The sequence below is a fragment of the Rhinoraja longicauda genome, chromosome 10, assembly GCF_053455715.1.
Source record: "Rhinoraja longicauda isolate Sanriku21f chromosome 10, sRhiLon1.1, whole genome shotgun sequence".
In the NCBI taxonomy this organism is placed as follows: domain Eukaryota; kingdom Metazoa; phylum Chordata; class Chondrichthyes; order Rajiformes; family Arhynchobatidae; genus Rhinoraja; species Rhinoraja longicauda.
The window spans coordinates 52,076,316-52,098,427 of record NC_135962.1 but is presented as its reverse complement, the minus strand read 5'-3'; the positions used below and the strand labels follow the sequence as shown (position 1 = coordinate 52,098,427).

At 44.7% G+C, this 22,112-nt stretch overlaps 1 protein-coding gene across 2 annotated transcripts in view; it reads right to left on the bottom strand.

The window, feature by feature from the left end:
* The window catches only part of tc2n (tandem C2 domains, nuclear), a 75,887-nt gene that overhangs the window by 33,939 nt on the left and 19,836 nt on the right, over positions 1 to 22,112 (bottom strand). For both annotated transcript variants that reach the window (XM_078407221.1, XM_078407222.1), the window contains exons 2-5: positions 11,475 to 11,576; positions 4,078 to 4,209; positions 3,264 to 3,458; positions 1,998 to 2,168 (exon numbers count right to left, since the gene is read on the bottom strand). In XM_078407221.1, the coding sequence (XP_078263347.1) occupies positions 1,998 to 2,168; positions 3,264 to 3,458; positions 4,078 to 4,209; positions 11,475 to 11,508 (532 nt within the window). In that variant the 5' untranslated portion in view covers positions 11,509 to 11,576. The remainder of the gene's footprint in view (positions 1 to 1,997; positions 2,169 to 3,263; positions 3,459 to 4,077; positions 4,210 to 11,474; positions 11,577 to 22,112) is intronic.

Here is a 22,112-nt window from a genome sequence, read left to right as displayed (position 1 = left end):
CCCTGCAATCTCCTAACATTCTCTTCGCAGTTCACACTGCCACCCAGCTTTGTGTCATCCGCAAACTTGCTAGTGTTACTTCTAATTCCATCATCCAAATCATTAATACATATTGTAAATAGTTGTGGCCCCAGCACCGAGCCTTTCAGCACTCCACTCTCCACTACCTGCCATTCTGAAAATGACCCATTTATTCCTACTCTTCGCTTCCTGTCTGTCAGCCAATTCTCTATCCATGTCAATACCCAACTCCCAATACCATGTGCTCCAATTTTGCTCACCAACCTCCCATGTGGTACCTTATCAAGGGCTTTCTGAAAGTCTAGATACACTACATCCACTGGCTCTCCATTTTACTTGTCACATCCTCAAAAAATTCCAGAAGATTAGTCAAGCAGGATTTCACCTTCATAAATCCATGCTGACTTGGACCAATCCTTTTACCGCTATCCAAATGCGCCATTATTACCTCGTTAATAAATGACTCCAGCATCTTCCCCACCACCGATGTCAGGCTAACATATATATGGACCAAATGCTGGCAGGTGGGACTAGTGTAGCTGGGACATGTTGGCCGGTGTGGACAAGTTGGGCTGAAGGGCCTGTTTCCACATGGTCTCACTCTATGACTCTATGATGTCACACTCCAACTCATACAAGATTACACCAAGAAGAGGGTACCTCATCTCAGAGGAAGAGGTACGGCCTCAGATCCCGATGGGTAGTCCATCAATCCACCTGTTTGGAGGACTGCGCAGCAAAATATAGTAAACTTTGACTGGAAAGTTATTTTGGATATTTGTTTTGTTTTTAAATGATCAAAGGGATGTAACAAATGTGATTTTATTACCAGTGGATGTATGCTCTTCAAGATCTGTATTATCATGTGATAGTAGAATTAGGCAATTTGGCCCATCTAGTCTACTCCACCATTCAATCGTGCCTGATCTATCTCTCCTCCTAACCCCATTCTCCTGCCTTCTCCCCATAACCTCTGACACCCGTACCGATCAAGAATCTATCTATCTCTGCCTTAAATATATCCACTGACTTTACCTCCACAGCCTTCTGTGGTAAATAATTCCACAGATTCATCACCCTCTGACTAAAGAAATTCCTCCCCAACTCCTTCCTAAAAGAACGTCCTTTAATTCTGAGGCTATGACCTCTGGTCCTAGTCTCTCTCACTAGTGGAAACATCCTCTCCACGTCCACACTGTTCACTCTATCAGATGGCTAATTGGTCCTTGCACATACAGCACAATTGTTTAATCTTCTGGCTGTCCTCCAGTATCAGAGAAAGTGACATTCATGTTTAAATAGCTAAAAACAAATATATCTTTCCTTCGAGGGATATGGGCCAAATGGGACAACCCCAGAGTGCCAACTTGATCGGCATAGACTAGTTGTGCTGAAGGGCCCATTTCCAAGTTGAAAAACATTGACTGTCCATGCCCAGTCACTCTCCTCTGAACCCTCTTCCGTTACAGTTCTGTTTAATCTCACTTCACTATCCATTTGGTATGTACTCTCAAGGCATAACTCTCCATTACACTTAACCATGCCATTGCTTAAAACTACATCATCATCTTCTGTAGCTATTCTCTAAGCAACACAATAAAATCATGAGAGAAATAGGTCGGGTAGATGGACAGAGTCTCTTGCTCAGAGTGGGGGAAATCGAGGACCAGAGGACATAAGTTCAAGGGGAAGGGGAAAAGATTTAATAGAAATCTGAGGGGTAACTTTTTCACACGAAGGGTGGTGGGTGTATGGAACAAACCACCAGAGCAGGTAGTTGAGGCAGGGACTATCCCAACGTTTAAGAAACAGTTAGACAGGTACATGGATAGGACAGGTTTGGAGGGATGTGGACCAAAGGCAGGCAGGTGGGACTAGTGTAGCTGGGACATGTTGGTCAGTGTGGGCAAGTTGGGCCGAAGGGCCTGTTTCCACACTGCATCACTCTATGACTCTAATTCAGACATATTCCTTACCTGATCCATGGGGGCTGACCGGGTTCCCCTTGGGTAGTTTCTTTCTACCAGGTCCGATAGCAAAGGGAGTGATCATATAATTGGGATTGTAGACATCATCGATATCTGGCACATGTTGCAAACCTTTGGACAGCTCCAGTTTTCTTTCAGTATATTGAGCCCTTGGGAGACCTATCATTGCAAGTATATAAGCATTAGAAAACAGCATCTACTCGACCTGAATCCATGAATCTCCCTGATGCAGCTGAAAGATTACTTTGGAAGAAGTCTCTTGTTCAATCAGGCCTCCACAATGATGGAGCTTCCTCAATCATGGTTTAAAGTTCCTATTTCTATGTTTAAAACCACTACACACTACACTTTCATCCGATGGGACAACATTCCCCTGTACCCAAATGGTACAGCATTCCCATCCCAAACCCTATTCCTCCAATTGACAGTCAGTCCACCCCCTCCGCTCACTCAATCTATCTCTACCTGGGTGGGTGACACAGCGGTAGAGTTGCTGCCTTACAGGGCCAGAGACCCGGGTGCTGCCTGTACGGAATTTGTACGTTCTCCCCATCACCTGCGTGGGTTTTCTCCAAGATCTTAGGTTTCCTCCCACACTCCAAAGGCGTACAGGTTTGTAGGTTAATTGGCTTGGTATAAGTGTAAATTGTCCCCAGTGTGTGTAGGATATTGTTAATATGTGTGGATTGCTGGTCGGTATGGACCCGGTCGGTGGGCCAACGGGCCTGTTTCCGCGCTATACCTCCAAACTAAACTAAATTCGATTTTTTATATATATATACATATACATATCGATTTATTCACAACATGCTGGAGTAACTCAGCAGGTCAGGCAGCATCTCGGGAGAAAAGGAATGGGTGACGTTTCGGGTCGAGACCCTTTTTCAGACCAGCATCTGCAGTTGTACCAGCATCTGCAATTATTTTCTTATACATATATATATATATATGTACACACACGCATATACATACGCACACACATATATATATGTGTGTATGAGTGTGTATATATATATATACACATATATGTGTGTGTATGTGTGTATATATATATATATATACACGCATATACATACACACACACATATATATGTGTGTATATATATATATATATATATATACACATACATATATATACACACACACACACATATATATATATATATATATATATATATATATATATATACACACACACACATATATATATTTTTTTAAATGAGCACTGGCTCCAAATGTGAGCTGTGGACATACCTGGCAGAGTTTCCTCATAGTTCCAGTGGAAGTTGGGTTGTATATAGGTAGCTTTCAAATTTGGAACCACAAAGGGGACTTCCTTGCCATTCGGAGGCAGCTTTGACAGCAGAATATCCTCACTAAATCCAATCTTTTTGGCCCCCAAGTCGCTTTCCAGTTTTGAAGACGATGGATTTGCAGGATCCGAACCAACTGAGGAAAAAAAATAATTTAAATGGGTCATTGACAAATATCTACAAGCTACCTAACCTGGTACTAGACTATTTTGCAAGTGAATTCTTTGAAAATGAGAAAACAGAGTTAAACAAGATTTCAGAATTGACAGAAGTTCATTCATGGGTGGATTTGGCTTAATAGGCTTGGCATAATAGGCTTGGCATCAAAACAGAACTCAGTGCAGTGGGACGTGTAATGTTGCCCTGCCCTCTGCGGACTTTAGTCCCTGACCTTGTTTCATGACTCGCATCAGTCTTCCCCCAGTCCCCAGAATGGGAGGCGGGAAAATTGAAAATTGCCTGTGTAGTGTGTGTGTGTGTGTGTGTGTGTGTGTGTGTGTGTGTGTGTGTGTGTGTGTGTGTGTGTGTGTGTATGATAGTGTTAGTGTGCGGGGAATTGCTGGTTGGCACGGACCCGGTGGGCCGAAGGGCCTGTTTCCGTGCTGTATCTCTAAAACTGAAGAATAAAAATAACAGCCATTGACATGACGTGTGACAGAGGAGCTGATTATAGCAGGTTGAGAATATAATCCAATTTTACCATATTACAGAAGACAAAATCTATCATGAAAAGCAAGAAGAATAGTTAATCTTACCTTCGATGACATCTTTCCCTTTCCATTTCGAAGAGGCTTCCTTGCAGCAATCCTTTAGAAACTCTGTCATGAGCCCGAGTACAACACTAAACAGCAATCCAATAAAAAGTGGACCCAGCAGCCAAAGTCTTGCTGAAAGAAATGGGAAGGGCGAGGTTTAATGGGATATCCAGAAAAACTGCAAAAGAAAGACTGGGGTTTCACGAATGGTGACAGGATGTCAGAGATACTGGGCAAGAATGGGAAACGAACAAGAGAAATTAGACAATCAGAATATAGAACATTGCAGCACACGAACAGGCTCTTTGGCCCACAATGTCTGTGCCGAACATGATGGTAAGTCTAACTCATCTGCCTACAGGCACACACCAGTAAAAAACTCACACAGAACAAACACAGGAATAAGGGATCAAACAACGTCCTATCTTGTCTGATATGGTATTTAAAAGCCAATTTTAAAAATTACTAGACCAAGTGGACCTGTTGGGCCCAAACCTCTCCTGCATTGGTGCAGCACCCTGTCCTCCCCCCCTCCCCTCTCTCCTCTCTCCTCAACCCTCCCTCCCCTCTTCCTTCTCCCCCACTCCCCCCTCCCTCCCTCCTCCCCTCCCCCTCCCCTCCTTTTAAACTTAAAAATGTGAATAACTTAAAAAATATAACACCGATTTCAATAAAACTACTTGCATTGTCACTAAAGTGACAATGGTGAGTAAGGTGGGCCTAAAATTGTGGCGCTATCGTGTACCGTTTTGGCTGAAGTTCAGTCACAAACAAGATAACAAACGAGAGTTTTAGTGTATAGATCGTTACTTTGAGTTGACCCACTCAACCACGAACCAGGGCTCCATGGTGATTACCAGCCCATTTGCACTAAAGTAGTGCGAGGAGACTGGTTTTGTTGGTCCCTTCTACTAGTTTAGTTTGGAGATACAGCGTGGAAACAGGCCCTTTAGCCCACCGAGTCCATGCCGACCATCGATCACCCCGTACACCAGCACTAAGGGCAATTTACAGAAGCGAATTAACCTACAAACCTGCACGTCTTCAGGATGTGGAAGGAAACCGGAGAAAACACACATGGTCACAGGGAGGACGTGCAAACTTCACATAGACAGCACCGTAGTTAGGATCAAACCTGAGTCTCCAGAGCCGTGAGGGCAGCAGCAATCACTGCCCCGCATAAATATTAAACAAATGCAAATTTGTCACCTTTATTAATATTTGCTTTTCAATTTAGACTCAATCATATTTACTCAATGTTGATAGAAACATAGAAAATAAGTGCAGGAGAAGGCCATTCGGCCCTTCGAGCCAGCACCGCCATTCAATATGATCATGGCTGATGACGCAAAATCAGTACCCCGTTCATGCTTTCTCCCCATATCCCTTGATTCCATTTGCCCCTAATCTTTAACTATTTAGATTAACTATTTAGATTAGCTATATCTAACTCTCTAGAAAACATCCAGTGAATTGGCCTTCACTGCCTTCTGTGGCAGAGAATTCCACAGATTCACAACTGATGTTCTTTTTACAAGGACTGAGTGTTATATTCAACTTTTGTTTCAGTTAGGGAGCACATTATCATTTTTGCTTAACTCCAAATTGCTTATGAAACATTTGGGCATAAACATGGATAGGAAATGTTTAGAGGGATTAGGGGAAAACACAGGCAGGTGGGGGTAGTGTAGATGGGGCATGCTGGTTGGCGTGGGCAAGTTGGGCCGATGGGCCCGTTTCCATGCTGTATGACTATAGCTCTGGTTCTATTTACTGTTACTCCCATCCTAAGCCATGGTCAAGCCAGAATAGCTGTAAAAATCATGTTTTGGCTTCAGCAAAAGTGGAGGGCAGTTGTTTGGGGAACTGGGAAGGACGCAGGGCGTTCAATGGACGTGCAGCCAAGATGTCTCCTGCTCAGCTTCCCCACATCACGTCAATTCATGGAGGTCACATGACCTAGCTAAGCATGAGAGGAGATGGTTCTGAACTCAGGCAGGAAGCTAAATGGGACTTCCCCAAGATAGCGCGGCGGTAGAGTTGCTGCCTTACAGAGCTTGCGGCGCCAGAGACCCGGGTTCCATCCCGATTACGGGTTCTGTCTGTACGGAGTTTGTACGTTCTCCCCGTGGCCTGGTGGGTTTTCTCCGAGATCTTCGGTTTCCTCCCACACTCCAAAGACGTCGGTTGATTGGCTCGTTGTAAGTGTAAATTGTCCCTAGTGCATGTAGGGTAGCGTTAATGTGCGGGGATCGCTGGTCGGCGTGGACTCGGTGGGCCGAAGGGCCTGTTTCCGCACTGTATCTATAAAACTAAAACTAAACAGGCAGCAACCTTAGGGGGGAAGGAACATTTAGGCAGTCAGAAGTCAACCAGATACTTTGGGTCACCAAAATAGCAACGTGCAAATTTCTTGGAGGACTATAAAAGTTTCTGTCATTTTGTTTTGTCCGAATAATAAACCTGCCTGTGAACAATACCCTGGAGCCTGAACCATGAGGAATTATTGAACTGTTTAAAAATACTTTCTTGGCATCAGTATGTAGTCAAGTCAAGTCAAGTCAATTTTATTTGTATAGCACATTTAAAAACAACCCACGTTGACCAAAGTGCTGTACATCAGTTCAGGTACTAAGAACGAACATACAATGGCACACAAACATAACAGCACATACATAAACAGTTCACAGCGCCCCCTCAGAGGGCCTCAAACGCTAGGGAATAGAAATAGGATTTGAGCCTGGACTTAAAGGAGTCGATGGAGGGGGCAGTTCTGATGGGGAGAGGGATGCTGTTCCACGGTCTAGGAGCTGCAACCGCAAAAGCGCGGTTACCACTCAGTCTAATAAGCACAGCAGCAGCGGCAGACAAGCGGGCACGCAGAAAGGAGCGCAGCAACTTCAACAGACCAGAGACCACACACAAATGTGACCTTTGCGACAGAGACTGTCACTCCCGCATTGGTCTCTTCAGCCACAAGCGACACTGCTCTAGCCGAGGTGTGGAGCAAGCAGCCAACTAGGATGCATCACCCATGGTCAGCCATGACCACCGAGGGGGCCTAAGAATAAGCACAGTGGACTTACAAATACACAGCAATGCCTTAAATAACTTCAGTGAACAAAAGGAAGAATTGTAATTAAATTACCTGGATTTTCAAACTACGGTTGGCAGATTTTCAAAAGACTGTTAAGAGTCACAGTTCGGTTAAGTAAAGTCAGATTAATTTCCTGGATTTGCAAACGGGATTAGCAGCGATACAGGCAACAAGAAGCAGTGCTAATGTTGTGGGGTTTTTAAAAATCGTCCCACTTCAGGGAAATCTAGCAAATAATTTGTACACAATTGGTAGTAAATAACAGGATAGAGAAGACTTTGGTGGCAGGATGCTTGGGAAGGGGAATAATGGAGCAGGGTCAAAGGGGTTCAACAGCAATCTATTTTGCATCAGTGGTGTTTCATAAACAATAGTGTTGGTTTTGATTAGCGGTGAAGCAATTGAGTTTGCTCCTGCCAATTAAGATCACGTGATCTTTGCAGCTTGGACTGGTTCTTTTATAATATCGGTGATATCATTACTTATCACCTCACCTCACCTCACATCCGGAATCTTGGAATCATCCTTGATCAAACCCTCTCCTTCGACAAACACATCAAACACATCACAAAGACAGCCTTCTTCCACCTCAAAAACATTGCCCGTCTCCGTCCATCCCTCTCCTCCACAGCTGCAGAAACCCTCATCCACGCCTTCATCACCTCCCGTCTGGACTACTGCAACAGCCTCCTCTATGGCGCACCCTCAAAAATCATCAATAAACTTCAATACATTCAAAACTCCGCTGCCCGTCTACTCACACACACCTCGATCCGTGACCATATCACCCCCGTCCTTTATAAACTCCACTGGCTCCCCATCCCCCAGAGAATCCAGTACAAAATCCTCCTCATAACCTACAAAGCCCTCCATAACCTGGCCCCATCCTACCTGACCGACCTCCTCCACAGGCACACTCCCACCTGCACCCTCCGCTCTGCCGCTGCCAATCTCCTATCCCCCCACATCCGGACTAAACTCAGATCCTGGGGGGACAGGGCTTTCTCCATCGCTGCTCCCACCCTATGGAACTCACTACCCCAAACCGTTAGAGACTCCCCCACACTCACCACATTCAAAACATCGCTGAAGTCTCACCTGTTCAGTACTGCCTTCAACCACTGAAGGTCACCTCACCTACTGTTCATTTATTTATTTACTTATTTATCTATTTATTAATTTCCCTATGTTCTCAAAATCTCTGTAAAGCGTCTTTGAGTATATGAAAAGCGCTATATAAATAAAATGTATTATTATTATTATTATTATCATATTTAATGATATGAGATATTAGGGCAAAACACAGTGGCGCAGCGGTAGAGTTGCTGCCTTTCAGCCCCAGGGACCCGTGTTCGATCCTGACCATAGGTGCTGTTTGTATGGAGTTTGTACGTTCTCCATGTGGACACACGGGTTTTCTCCAGGTGCTCCAGTTTCCTCCCACATTCCAAAGACGTGCAGGTTTGTAGGTTAATTGGCTTCTGTAAATTGTCCTTGTTGGGCACGATAGAATTAGGGTGATCGATGGGCGAATTGGACTCGGTGGGCTGATGGGCCTGTTTCCGCGCTGTATCTCTAAACTAAATTATAATCAGTGGCTATCAGGCATAATTTCCCAGCATCTAATAGCCTCGTCATGCTCAAGATTCGAGATTCACGATGCATTAAATTAATCTTCATGACAACAAATCAAGGAAGATAAAGCACAATTTGCACATAACAGGGAAATCTCAGAGCACTAATTAAACAACATGCAAGAATAAGAGTTCAGATGTCAAACAAACAGCTTCTGAAGAAGGCTCTCTGCCCAAAACGTCATCTATTCCTTTTCTCCAGTGATGCTGTCTGACCCGCTAAGTTACTCCAGCTTTTTTGTGTCCATCTTCAGTTTAAACCAGAACCTACAGTTCCTTCCTAAACATCTTAGAAACTACTTAGACATTCTTTGAGGAATGTGCATTTAACATACATTATATTAATTACTCACCAGAAAGTTTGCTAATTAATTATAAATCGTAGTATGCCTTAACATTTGAACTAGACTTCTTCGTACAAGAAAGCATCCATTTTCATGGCATTTTTATAAAGGATCTAGTCGGAAACTTGCTTAAGTTGATGGAAATTAATTTCCCATCGTTGAGCAGAAGGTTACCACCTTGACGTTTGCAGGCCGAGTCACTGTCAGAAAGCAAGATTGCTGGCTTTGATGGTTAACGCCAAATGTTACACTGTTATCACAATGGGTAAATCTGGATCACTACTAGCCAGCTCTACCAGAGTTTCATATTCAGTGATACCAAGTGTTGAGGGGAAATTTTCAAAATACCTACCAGGTAAAGGAAAGTTGAGAGAGAGGAAAAAACTATAGAGATTAATCAGAATAAAAGGACGTACCTTTAGAAAGGAGGAGGAGTTTCTTTAGTCAGGGGGTGGTGAATCTGTGGAATTCATTGCCACAGATGGTTGTGGAGGCCAAATGATTGAGTATTTTTAAAGCGGAGGTCGACAGGTCCTTGATTAGCAAGGGTGTCAAAGGTTGTGGGGAGAAGGTGGGAGAATGGGGTTGAGGGGGAGAGATAGATCAATCATGATTGAATGGCGGAGTAGATTCAATGGGCCGAATGGCTTAATTCTGCTCCTATGACTTACGAATTAATGAGTGAGCTGTTCATCAAAGTTCGATCAATTTGAAGCAGGTGTCATTATATTTTATTAATTAGGACATATAACACAGTACAGAACAGGAAAGGGTCAATTGTCTATGCCAAACATGATGCCAATTTAAACTAATCACATCAGCCTGCACATGATCTATATCCTCCATTCCTTGTTTGTTGACGTGCGTGTCTAAACTCCTCTTAAATAATGCCATAGTTTCTGCTTCCACCATCTCCCCATGACAAGGCATTCCAGGCATCTACCTACCACGTTATAAAATTTGCCTCACTGATTTCCTTTCAGACGTTCCTCCCTCTCACCTTAAATTTACGCCCTCAAACATCGGATATTCCCACTCTGGGAAGAAAACACAGATTATCTATGCCTAGTTACAAATAGAACTTATAAACTTCTGTCAGGTCACCCCTCAGCCTCCAAGGGTCCAGTAAAAACAATCCAAGTTTGTCCAATCCCTCTCGTAGCTAATACTCTTTTCAGGCAATAACTTTGTGGATTTATTTTGTACCCCTTTCCAAAGCCTCCATGTCCTTCCTGTAAAAAGACAACCAGACCTGCCCTCAATACCTCCAAATGTGGCCCAGCCAATGTTTTGGACAGCAGCAAACATTAATTCCCTAGTTATATACTCCATTCTCTGACCAATAAAGGAAAGTATCCCGTATACCTTCTTTATCATTTTATTTACGTGTTTCCACTTCCAGGGAATGGTGACTTGTGCCCAAAGATCGATTCCACATCAATCCTCAAGGGTCCTTCTCTTTACTGAGTACTTTCCTCTTGTATTTGACACCCAAAGTGCAACACCTCAGACTTAGTCTGGATTAAACTCCATCTGCCATTACTCTGCCCATACTTTCAACAGATTTGCCCAATCCTTTGACAATTTTTCTCCCTGTCATGGTGCCCACAGATTCCAATTAAATATATCATGACTAATGCTACAATGAATCCAGTCTTTATAGTTGTGGCACAAGGAGGCCCATTATTTTTCTCTGGGACGTTGGAGGTTGAAGGGAGGCTTGATAGAAGTATATAAAATTATATGAGAGTAAGCAGTCAGAACCTTTATCCCCAGGGTGGAAATGTCCAACTCTAGTGGGCATATGGTGAGAGGGGGAAAGGTCTAATGGAGATAGGCGGGACACTTAAAAAACACAGTCGGGGCCAAGAATGCATTGCCAGGGATAGTGGTGGAGGCAGATACCATAATGGCGCTTAAGAGGCTGTTAGATAGGCACATGGATGTGCAGGGTAGAGGGTTATGGATCATAAACAGGCAGATGAGGTCAGTTTAACTGACATCATGTTCGGCAAAAACATTGCGGGCCCGTTCGTGTGCTGCACTGTTCTATGTACCAACTCTGCCGCTGTTCCAACTGGAGCAAACCCATCAGTCCCTTTCCATTGCTCTTCGTCCAAGTGCCCTGCAAATTTTCCCCACAAGGAGCTAACCAAATCCTTTTTCAAATGCTGCAACTCCATGCTACTGCATTCTGTCACTTATGTCCCTCTCCTTCCCAAAGGCACGGGTCATTTTACATCATCATGAACATCGCGCGCAGCACAATAATGGAATAGCAGTTAACGTTCCGGTTACCGTTCCAGCGACCAGACTACCCACCTGTCGTGGCTGTCTCTATCTCCAGAGCCGCCATTCTCTCCGTTACTCGGGCGTAACGTTATTGGGAATCTTTGTCTGGAAGCTCTCGTACCCACAAGGCTCCTGCAGAAATTTTCAAAAAGATGTCGCGTTAGTGGAAGATAAGAATATGAATTTTCAGAGGCATTGGTGAGATTGGTAACATGACAAAGATGCGGCAAAAGTGAAAAGGAAAGATAAACAAGCAATTCTGTAGCACATCTAATCCTATCCCAACATGCAACATCTCCAAGTTTGTGGATGACACGAAGCTGGGGGGCAGTGTTAGCTGTGAGGAGGATGCTAGGAGGCTGCAACGTGACTTGGATAGGTTAGGTGAGTGGGCAAATGCATGGCAGATGCAGTATAATGTGGATAAATGTGAGGTTATCCACTTTGGTGGCAAGAACAGGAAAGCAGACTATTATCTGAATGGTGGCCGATTAGAAGAAGGGGAGATGCAACGAGACCTGGGTGTCGTGGTACACCAGTCATTGAAAGTAGGCATGCAGGTGCAGCAGGCAGTGAAGAAAGTGAATGGTATGTTGGCATTCATAGCGAGGGGATTTGAGTATAGGAGCAGGGAGGTTCTGCTGCAGTTGTACAGGGCATTGTGAGACCACACCTGGAGTATTGCGTACAGTTTTGGTCCCCTAATCTGAGGAAAGACATTCTTGCCATAGAGGGAGTACAGAGAAGGTTCACCAGATTGATTCCTGGGATATGAAGAAAGACTGGATAGACTCGGCTTGTACTTGCTGGAATTTAGAAGATTGAGGGGGGATCTTATAGAAACTTACAAAAATCTTGGACGGGCTAGATGCAGGAAGATTGTTCCCGATGTTGGGGAAGTCCAGAACAAGGGGTCACAGTTTAAGGATAAGGGGGAAGTCTTTTAGGACCGAGATGAGAAAGTTTTTTTTCACACAGAGAGTGGTGAATCTGTGGAATTCTCTGCCACAGAAGGTAGTTGAGGCCAGTTCATTGGCTATATTTAAGAGGGAGTTAGATGTGGCCCTTGTGGCTAAAGGGATCAGGGGGTATGGAGAGAAGGCAGGTACGGGATACTGAGCTGGATGATCAGCCATGATCATATTGAATGATGGTGCAGGCTCGAAGGGCCGAATGGCCTACTCCTGCACCTATTTTCTATGTTTCTATGTTTCTATGTTTCACAGTCCAAAAATACTTGCACGAAACACAAAGCGGTGGAGGAACAACGTCCAAATACGAGAGGAAATTACTCAGTAAAGAGAAGGACCCTTGAGGAGAGAGTGCATCAGGCAGTATCTGTGGAGTGAATGGACGGTCACCATTTCGGGTCAGGACCCTTCTTCAGACTGATTACACTGGGGGTGGGAGGGGACGGGGAGCTGGAATAGAGAGGGACTAAGCCTGGCAAGTGATAGATGGATTGGAGGAGGGTTTGACTGGCAGAAGGATGGAGAGAGTGGCAAAAGCCAGGAGGTTAAAAAAAAAAAGGAAAACACATGTGGCTGCATTAGTGAGTTGGAACTTGGTTGAACAGCTGGAATCACAGAGGAGGAGCAGATAGAGAGAGACAGAGAGAGTGAGGGAGAACGAGAGCGTTTATACAGAATTCCCATCAGAGAGAGAAGGAGAACTTCTTTAACCTACTTGAATTTGTTTGTCTTCCAGTCACTACTGAAATGCAGGAAACTGGAGTGTGCTTATTAATAACACCCCAGGAATTATTTCGTCATCAAGACCGGAGTTTGACCAGTATCTCAAGGGACCCACCTTGGAATTGTGCAAGACTCTTTAGTGGCAGTATTAAATGACATTTATCGTGCTTGGAGATGTTGTACTGCTCAAAGGAATATTCGATCCAACACACATTTGCAATGTAATGCAAGGGATAAACATTGCCCAGGGTACCACAGGAGCCTTTCACAGGACCATAAAGTCTGCCTCTGTACTGCATTGCAATGTCATTTTAAACATCTGTCTTTGGACTGCCACCACCCTATAACTTTGTACACATTGAGGAAACGTAAACCAAGTATAGTTTATTTTAGAGATACAGTGAGGAAACAGGCCCTTCGGCCCACCGAGTCCACGCCGACCAGTGATCCTTGCACACTCACACCATCCTACACACAAGGAACAATTTACAATTATACCAAGCCAATTAACCTACAAACCAGTACGTCTTTGGAGTGTGGGAGGAAGCCGGAGAAACCCCACGCAGATCACGGGGGGAACGTACAAACTCCGTACAGACGGCACCCGTGATCTGGATCGAACCCGGGTCTCTGGCGCTGTAAGGCAGCAACTCTACCACCGCGCCACCATGCATCCTAGTAGTTTTACCAAGCATCCATCGCTAAATCAGCAACTTTTCATCGAGTTGAAATTTAGATAGGTTCAATCCTAATCTGAGAGAGTTCAGTTACCCCCATCGCTTATTCCCAATCCAAAAATCAATTGCTCTTATGATACCACTGCACCTCACTGCTGCAGCCAATGTAACATGCATTTATATTGGAGCCTTTAAACACAGACAAATATCTCAAAATATATATATTTTTTAAATTGACTTGATTGATGCCAATCACATATAATTGTGGGTGTGGCAGGTTGGCATCAGGAACAAGGAAATAATTCTTCCTGCAAAACTGTGCAGGGTACTTGAGCACAGAAATATTTGCAGCCATTTGGAGAATGAAAGGAGCCACTGCTGTAAACACAGTGAACAATTAACAGCCCAATGTACACTGGCCTTCACATTCTCGGTGACAAGACACCTAAATAAAAAGCCATTAATGTTTCCTCTCCAATGCCTCACTGTTGGAAGTGTAAATAATCTGTATATAAACAGTGTAAATCAAATTAATTAGCGTGGCAATCCCGAAATGATCCACAGCCAGTGTTTGCATGTCATCTGCCGTTTATTTACTTAACTTCAGTGATCAACTGTTTCATTGCTCATGAATTCAAGATGTTAACTTCTCAAAGAATGAGGAAATAATTTTCCTTACATCCTTGTTTCCAGCAAACACAGCTATCTATCTTTCAAATCGACTATTTCACATTCTAAAAAGACGTGCAAGATTTATCCAGGATTGGGCACAGTGGCGCAGCAGCTGGTAGAGCTGTTGTCTTTCAGTGCCAGAGACAGTGGCACGGTGGCGCAGCGGTAGAGTTGCTGCCTTACAGCGCGTTACAGAGAATCGGGTTCGATCCTGACTACGGATGCTGTCTGTACGGAGTTTGTACGTTCTCCCCCTGACCTTTTGTGGGTTTTCCCCGGGATCTCCGGTTTCATCCTGCGCTTCAAGGACGTGCAGGTTTATAGTTTAATTGGCTTGGTAAAAAATTGTAAACTGTCCCTAGTGTGTGTAGACAGTATTAATGACAGTGGAATCACTGGTCGGAGGCGACTCGCCTGCTTCCGTACTGTATCTCTATACTAAAAATCTGGGTGCGATCCTGTCCCTGGGTGTTGTCTGTATGGAGTTAACGCATTCTCCCTGTGACTGCATGGGTTTTCTCCTACATCCCAAAGACATGAAGGTTTGTAGGTTAATTGGCTTCTGTAAATGACACCTAATGTGTAGGGAGTGGTTGTGAAAGTGGGATAAGATAGTGAACAGTGGGAACATGTGATCGATGGTCAGCATGGACTCGGTGGCCAAAGGGCCTGCTTTCAAAAGAAGTGAGCATTTATTGACATTGGTCCCAAAATGGAACATTGACAATTTTACCTGCAGCATCAGGATAACAGGTTTGTAAATAGATAACACAAGACACAAAAAAAAAAATATATATATATATAAACAATACAACGCAAGAAAAATACAAAGCCCAAAGTCCCTAGTCCAACCCAGGTAGCTTGTAAGAAAATAACTGCAGATGCTGGTACAAATCGAAGGCATTTATTCGTGTTTTTTCCCTTGCGAGTAAAGCACCAAGGCAAATTCCTTGTATGTATACATACTTGGCTAATAAAAAAAAGTCGCACCAGCTTCTCGTTCTCGCCTAGCAAACAGCTAACAATGACCAGAACAAGGGGCCACAGTTTAAGAATAAGGGGTAGGCCATTTAGAACTGAGATGAGGAAAAACCTTTTCAGTCAGAGTTGTGAATCTGTGGAATTCTCTGCCTCAGAAGGCAGTGGAGGTCAATTCTCTGAATGCATTCAAGAGAGAGCTAGATAGAGCTCTTAAGGATAGCGGAGTCAGGGGGTACGGGGAGAAGGCAGGAACGGGGTACTGATTGAGAATGATCAGCCATGATCACATTGAATGGCAGTGCTGGCTCGAAGGGCCGAATGGCCTTCTCCTGCACCTATTGTCTATTGATCTGTTTCCTTTATCATTTTTTTGCATATTTTTCGTTCATTCATTCTATATCTCTCTACATCGCTGTCTATACCTCTCATTTCCCTTCCTCTGACTCTAGTCTGAAGAAGGGTCTCGACCCGAAACATCACCCATTCCTTCTCTCCCGAGATGCTGCCAGACCTGCTGAGTTACTCCAGCATTTTGTGAACAGGTAGCTTGTAATGTAGTTGGAGGTTGTAGTGCTCATTAGCCTAATAGCTGTTGGAGAAAGGCATTCCTGAACCTGGACGTTACAATTTTCAGACTCCTATATACCTTCTTCCCGATGGCAGGAGTGATATGAGAGTGTTAGCAGTGTGGTTTGGGTCTTTGATGATGCTGGCTGCCTTTTTGAGACCGTGCCTCTTATAGATCCCTTCAATGGTGTGGAGGTCAATACCCGTGATGGACTAGGCCATGTTCACCACTTGCTGATAGACACAAAATGCTGAAGTAACTCAGTGTCTCTGAAGAGAAGGTAAATGGGTGATGTTTTGGGTCGAGACCCTTCTTCAGATTAGAGTCAGAGGAAGGGAAATGAGAGGTATAGACAGTGATGTAGAGAGATATAGAACGAATGAACGAAAAACATGCAAAAAAATGATAAAGGAAACAGGTCATTGTTAGCTGTTTGCTAGGCGAGAACGAGAAGCTGGTGCGGCTTTTTTTTATTAGCCAAGTATGTATACATACAAGGAATTTGCCTTGGTGCTTTACTCGCAAGGATAAAAACACGATATTCAGTAGACAATTTAAAAAAAGGCGTTTTACTTTAAACATGTGAAAATGAAATACCAGAGTAAAAAGAGGCTACAGACTTTTGGCTGTTGAGTAGAGCTACTGCTCGTGGAAAAAAGCTGTTTTGATGTCTGGCTATGGTGGCTTTGACAGTCCGGAGTCGCCTCCCAGAGGGAAGTTCTTCAAAGAGATTGTGGCCAGGGCGAGAGGGGTCAGAGGTGATCTTACCCGCTCGCTTCCTGGCCCTTGCATTAGACAGTTTGTCAATGGGGGGGAAGGTAGCAGCCAACAACCTTCTCGGCTAATCGCATGATATGCTGCAGCCTCCGGATGTCAAGCTTGGTGGCTGAGCCAAACCAAAATGGTGGAGATGGTGAGGAGTTGTTGAGTTGAGTTGAAGTCATGACTTATGCTTGACTTGGATTTAAGTGAGGGGGAGTTGCGCAGATCGTCGGCCTCACTCTCTCGTCCCGGCCTATCGGGTTCCAGCAGCAAGACATAGTCTTGCAGTGGATGGTCAGAAGTGCCCTACGTGTCTCACTCTGCCCTGTTTGCGCTCCACGACGCTTTGCTGGGATCGTCTTTCTGCCTGTTGAACCCTCTGGTGGTTTCCTCCGCGCAATCCGTCGAACCCAGGCTTCACGTGCCAGGTAGACAAGCCCTAAAGCCGCTGGAACCAACGACTTGCCGACTGTACATGTGGGGTGCACACAAGACAGTGGAGACATCGTGGGGGTGGGGTCGCCCAACTCTCGTACAAGTCCCATTTAGGACTTGCCCACTGTCCAATGGTGAGGACAGATGCTATGATGGTAGTGTAAAACTGGACTATCATTGCATGTGGCAGGTTGGCAGAGAAATCAAGCTTGATACCATTGGCTTGTAAGCGGCCCAAGCGAAATACGAGATGCTGTTCCCCACTTGCTGTACATCTTTACTAAATGAAGCTTTACCTTTGGTGGTCCACTTGGTTAAGGTGGTCACAGAGCTGTCTTAAGCTGGTAAATACTGGAGCACAATATCCGTTAACAATACAAGGAACTCAAATGGACTTTGGTACCCAAATTGCAATAATGCTTGAGAGAAAAAACCCCAATTTGAATTGTTAATTGTGAGCTAGCCTGTCCATTTATTAGGTTTCAGATTTCATGATGCATGAAGTTTATTGCAGTTTTACATTTTTTTTTAAACAAAAAAAACTTTCCGTTATGGTATTTTCTGGATTGAATTTTATTTGAAATCTATTTAGATCACAAATGTTTAGAAGTGGTTTAGAACAAGTTTATTTCACACTTGCCAATTCCTGGCAAGTCAAGTCAAGTCGGAGCTCAACATTCAGTAGAAATAATTAATTTCAGCCGTGGCTCTGCAAGAGGAGTGCCACCTTTGAAAAACCATGGGTCCAAATTCCACAAATATAAAATCTACACTATAGTCCTAGCACAGGACAGAGAGTCCTACATGACGAGGTGCCGTTTATTGGATGAGACATTAAGCAGATGTCCCACTTCCCTCTCGAGGCTCATAAAGGATCCCATGCGAGCTAACTTTCCAAATGGGGAGAGAACCCAGAAATCGGTGGTGCAAACGGGACTTGGGAGTGGCAGGATCCCCAAAAGGTTATTTTGCAAGTCAAATCGGTAGCAAGCAAAGGCAAACGCAATGCTAGCATTTATTTCAAGAGGGCTAGAATACAAAAACAGGGATGTAATGCCGAGTCTCTCTAGGGCGCTGGTCAGGCCACACTTTGGAGTATTGTGAGCAAGTTTGGACACCATACCCGAGGAAGGATGTGCTGGCCCTGGACAGGGTCCAGAGGAGGTTTACAAGAATGATCCCATGAATGAGTAGGTTAACATACGATGAGTGTTTGACTTTAGTCAGAGGACAGTGAATCTGTGGAATTCTTTGCCACAGAAGACTGTGGAGGCCAAGTCAATAGACAATAGGTGCAGGAGTAAGCCATTCGGCTCTTCGAGCCAGCACCGCCATTCAATGTGATCATGGCTGATCATTCACAATCAGTACCCCGTTCCTGCCTTCTCCCCGTATCCCTTGACTCCGCTATCATTAAGAGCTCTATCTAGCTCTCTCTTGAAAGCATCCAGAGAATTGGCCTCCACTGCCTTCTGAGGCAGAGTGGCGCAGCGGTAGAGTTGCTGCCTTACAGCGCCAGAGACCCGGGTTCAATCCTGACTACGGATGCTGTCTTTATGGAGTTTGTATGTTCTCCCCGTGACCTGCGTGGGCTTTCTCCAGGATCTCCGGTCTCCTCCCACACTCCAAAGACATACAGGTTTGTAGGTTAATTGGCTTGATATAAGTGTAAAATTGTCCCTGCTCTGTGTGGGACCGTGTTAGTGTGCAGAGATCACTGGCCGGCATGGACTCGTGGGCCGAAGGGCCTGTTTCCGCGCTGTATCGGGCCACAGAAATACCCGAAATACGGTGATGGTGGGTGTGATGACCTACTTAGGTCTGACAGTATGGTAACATGGATTGATGTAAAGTCCCATCAGATTCAGCAACTTTCTTGGGAGGAAATCTGCCATCACCAAGCACAGTCCGATTGGCTCAAACAGGTTCACTCAAGTTCAGCGACAAAAAAGATAGAAAATAAATGCTAGTCCTGCCAGCAATTTTTACGTTACATAAATAAACATTATGCTTGGATGTGGAGAGGGTGTTTCCAGAGGTCATGGCCTCAGAATTAAAGGACGTTTCTTTAGGAAGGAGATTTAGAGGAATTTCTTTCGTCAGAGGGTGGTGAATCTGTGGAATTCATTGCCACAGAAGTCTGTGGAGACCAAGTCAATGGATATTTTTTAAGGCCGAAACAGTTAGATTCGTGATAAGTGCGGGTGTCATAGGTTATGGGGAGAAGGCAGGAGAATGGGGTTAAGAGGGAAAGATAGATCAGCCATGATTGAATGGGGGAGTAGACTTGATGTGCCGAATGGTCTAATTCTGCTCCTATGCAGCGCCGGAGACTCGGGTTCGATCCTGACTACGGGTGCTGTACTGTAAGGAGTTTGTACGTTCTCCCCGTGACCTGCGTGGGTTTTCTCCGAGATCTTCGGTTTCCTCCCACACTCCAAAGACGTACGGGTATGTAGGTTAATTTGACTGGGTAAATGTAAAAAATTGTCCCTAGTGTGTGTAGGATAGTGTTAATGTGCGGGGATCGCTGGGCGGCGCGGACTTGGTGGGCCGAAAAGGCCTGTTTCCGCGCTGTATATATATGATATGATATGATCACTTATGAATTAAAAACACTGCAGCTATCTTTTTTTTTTTTAACTCTTTCACATTTCCCTTCCCAGAGATGAAAGGAGCAACAATGATGCTTTAAAAATAAAATCACACTTTTTGGGACACCAGGCTTCATTCTTTAATCTTCTTGAATTATGTTTCCTTTTTCGAAGCCTAGAATGTTAAGTGTGTGGAAGTTAAAATAAAAACCACTTCAGAATCTGAAACACATCGGGTTGTTGAGTAGAGGGGCAGTTACAGCAACATCTAGTAACTGGCCTGTGTAGGTTAAGGATTTGTGTGTCCAATCTCCTCAATAAACATCCAATGTACTAACCCCATCCTTTCCTTGGGCAGTTCCTCCAAGAGTTTGATAAATAGCTTGCATTCCCGAAATGGAAACCTGCTTCCTATCTGGTTTCCTGGGCTGGAAATGGGAGAGATCCGGGAATAGAGACATTGGCAGCGCCAGACTGTGGCCCGGATAACTGTCAGCATCATCTGCAACACAATCAGTCCGACATGGTTCCAGCAAGAGAACCGGAAAGCCAACTCCGCATTCAGGGACAGTTTCTTCCCAGCTGTTATCAGGCAACTGAATCATCCTAACAACAACCAGGCAGCGGTCCTGGGCTACTATCTACCTCACTGAATGAAGATCCTTTGACCATCTTTGATCGGACTACACAGGATTGTCTCTTGCACTAAACGTCATTCACGTTATTTCCTTTATCGTGTCTCTGCACACTGTGGGCGGCCCGACTGTAATCATGTATTGTCTTCCCACTGACGGGTGAGCGCACAACAATAGCTTTTCACTGTACCTCGGTACATGCGACAAGAAACTAAACTGAACTCAAACGATAACTGTGAGGTCGTAAGGGATAGGAGTAGTGACATAAATGGCGGTGCAGCCCTAGCAGGTGCGGCTTACCTGCGGTCCGTTTGTCTTTTGTGTTTTGTGTTGTTTTTTGTCTTAATTGTAGCGTTTAGATGTGATGTAGTGTTTGTTGTGGTTGTGTACTATGGGTGTGGGGGTGGGGGGGACTGTAAAATTGTCTCTCCCGAACGGAGACCCGACCTTTTTTTCTGGGTCGTGTCTCCGTTCCTGCTGCGGCCTACCATCGGCCAAACACGCGGGATTTTCTCTGTCGGGAGCCACGACCGCCCCGACGTGCAGCGGCAGCGTCTCCGCCCACCCCGAATTGCGGGGCTTGGGTCGGCCCGCTTCGGACCTTTCACCGTCCGGCGCGGCCTGGAACGTGGCAACTTCAACAGCCCGACCGCGGGAGAAGACGGCAGGGGAAGAGAAAAGACATTCTGGCCTTCCATCACAGTGAGGATGGGACTGGAGGAGACTCACTGTGATGGATGTTTCTTTTTTTTTGGTGTTGTGTTGGTTTGTGGTTGTGTGTGTAATTGCTTATTTTATTGCTCTTATTGATGGACTATGGGTGACGGAATCTCCTCCAAAAGACTTGGGTTTTTTTGGATGACAATAACGGTAATTCTGATTCTAATTCTGATTCTGATTAGGCCATTCGTCCCATCAATTCTACTCTGCCATTCGATCATGGCTGATCTATCTCCCTCCTAACCCTATTCTCCTGTGAAAATGCACACCACCAGATTCAGGGACAGTTTCTTCCCAGCTGTCATCAGGCAATTGAATCATCCGTCCACAACCAGCTTAGTTTAGTTTATTGTCACGTGTACCGAGGTACAGTGAAAAGCTATTGTACCCGAGGTACAGTGAAAAGCTATTGTACCCGAGGTACAATGAAAAGCTTTTTTGTTGCGTGCTAACCAGTCAGCAGAAAGACAAAACATGATTACAAACAACCCATTTCTGTGGAACTTTGTCATCCGAGAATATAAAAACCGTACTAAAGTCACACTTGGTAGCTCAGCATTGATGGGTATCCTGGTGCACGAAACTTTTAATAAATCGTCCGTGACTTTGAACACTAACTCCATGTAGCCTTTCCATTTTACTACAACACTCTCAAAGAGTGGGACATGGTTATAAGATGGGGAGGGAGGGGGGAGGGGGGAGGGGGGTGTTCATTTAAAGCCAAACTGCTTAGCTCGCAGAGGGCAGTGAATCTCATTGGAGATATTTAAAAAGATGGGTAAATAAATGTTTTAAAAGTTGGGAGGCAGGGGGGTGGGGGGTGTGGGGGGAGGACGTATGGAGGACCATGGGATTCTGACACTGAAGAGCAGTTGAGGCCTAGGGTAGATCAACTGTGATCTGATTGAGTGATAGGCAAGCTTGACGGGG